This window comes from Lipotes vexillifer, unplaced genomic scaffold (assembly GCF_000442215.2).
Source record: "Lipotes vexillifer unplaced genomic scaffold, Lipotes_vexillifer_v1.1 scaffold860, whole genome shotgun sequence".
NCBI classification, from domain to species: Eukaryota; Metazoa; Chordata; class Mammalia; order Artiodactyla; family Lipotidae; genus Lipotes; species Lipotes vexillifer.
In genome coordinates this window covers 236288-237626 of record NW_006789568.1, presented here as the reverse complement: position 1 = coordinate 237626, position 1339 = coordinate 236288, and the positions used below count along the sequence as shown (strand labels likewise).

The 1339-nt window shown below is 67.5% G+C and overlaps 1 protein-coding gene across 1 annotated transcript in view; it reads right to left on the bottom strand.

Moving 5' to 3' along the window:
- The window catches only part of ITM2C (integral membrane protein 2C), a 13333-nt gene extending 12281 nt beyond the window's left edge, over positions 1-1052 (bottom strand). The window contains exon 1 of the mRNA XM_007462771.1: positions 922-1052. Coding sequence (XP_007462833.1) covers positions 922-1052 — 131 coding nt within the window. The remainder of the gene's footprint in view (positions 1-921) is intronic.
- Between the last annotated feature and the right edge of the window lie 287 nt (positions 1053-1339).

Here is a 1339-nt window from a genome sequence, read left to right as displayed (position 1 = left end):
TCGGACTCCACGCAGCTCAGACAGTTTTCCACGGCGGAAATGCCTCCTCTCCCCCGGGCCGGAGGGAAAGGGGAGGAGGGGAGGCCGCTGGAGGGGGCGGGGTGCACCGAGGCCCGCCTCCACAAAGCGCAGCCTGGGTGCTAGAGGGCACCAGGGCACCGCGGAGTGGAGGGGGTAGCCCAGTGCGCGAGGGAGCCGGGAGAGGAAGGAAGAGGGCAGGAAGGCCCAGGCGGCAGGGGGGGCGGTGGGCTCAGGGCACCCAGCCTCGTAACCCCGAATCTCGAATCCCGGACGTGCGGCCAGGCGGATTCTGGTTTATCTCCATTGCATGTAACATCACTTTCTGGTCCACCAATTCAGGTGCAGACCAACAGCACATCCCTTGCCCCTAGCAGTCCCCCATTTGGGGCGCGATCAATAGTCCCGCCCCCTTCGTAGGCACCAGAGCCCCTCTCCCCATTCCCCACCAATCACAACCCACCGCCCTACTTTGGGTAAACAATGTCCAACCCTCCTCCCATCCCCCACCTGGGGACTCGACCCGCGGCCCCTCCTCCACGATTGGAACCAGACACACATACCCCCACCGACATTCCTCGAACCTCTCCGGACCAGCTCCCTCCCCTATTCTGGGGCCAGGCGCCTAGGGCTCGGTCCACTTTTGGAAGAGACCTTGAGCGCTTCCTCACCTGGGACCATCGACTCGGAGCCCCTCCCGTTCTTCAGACTTCTGCTTTCGGCTGCCGCTGAAGGCCAGGACCCAAGGCCCCTCCCCACTCTGGGATGGATGACCCATTCCGGAATCCCACCCCGGCTCCGCTCGAGACTCCGGGGTCCCGATGCGCCTCGGGTAGTCGCCGGGGCCGGCAAGGCGCGCTTGGACTCCCCGTCCCCTGCCTGAGACCCCCGGTTCCTCTCCCCCGAGCCGGCGTCAGCAGGATCTCAGTGGCTGGGGCGGGCGCCGGGGCCGAGGCCGAGGCCGAGGCCGAAGCCTTGTCGGCCTTGTCGCCCTTGATACCGGCCACCGCGGGCTGGAAGCTGATCTTCACCATGGCTGCGCCGGGCCGCGCGTCCGCCCTGCAGCCTCCGGCCGTGCAGCCACTCTCTGTGCAGCCTCTATCTGTACCACAGCTGCTCGGTTCTCCGCAGGCACCGGAAGTTTGGATCGCGTTGGGTCCTTTTCTCTAACCCCACCCCCAGCCCGCCCCGCCCCCGCCCCCCCCAAGGGAGGGCCTTGGCGCCCTGCGCGCCTGCGCCCCCTTCCGGCCAGCTGGGCTCGCAGTCACCGCTGCCGGGCGCGCTGCTCCGACCTGGGGAAGTCTAAGGTTCCCTTAACCAC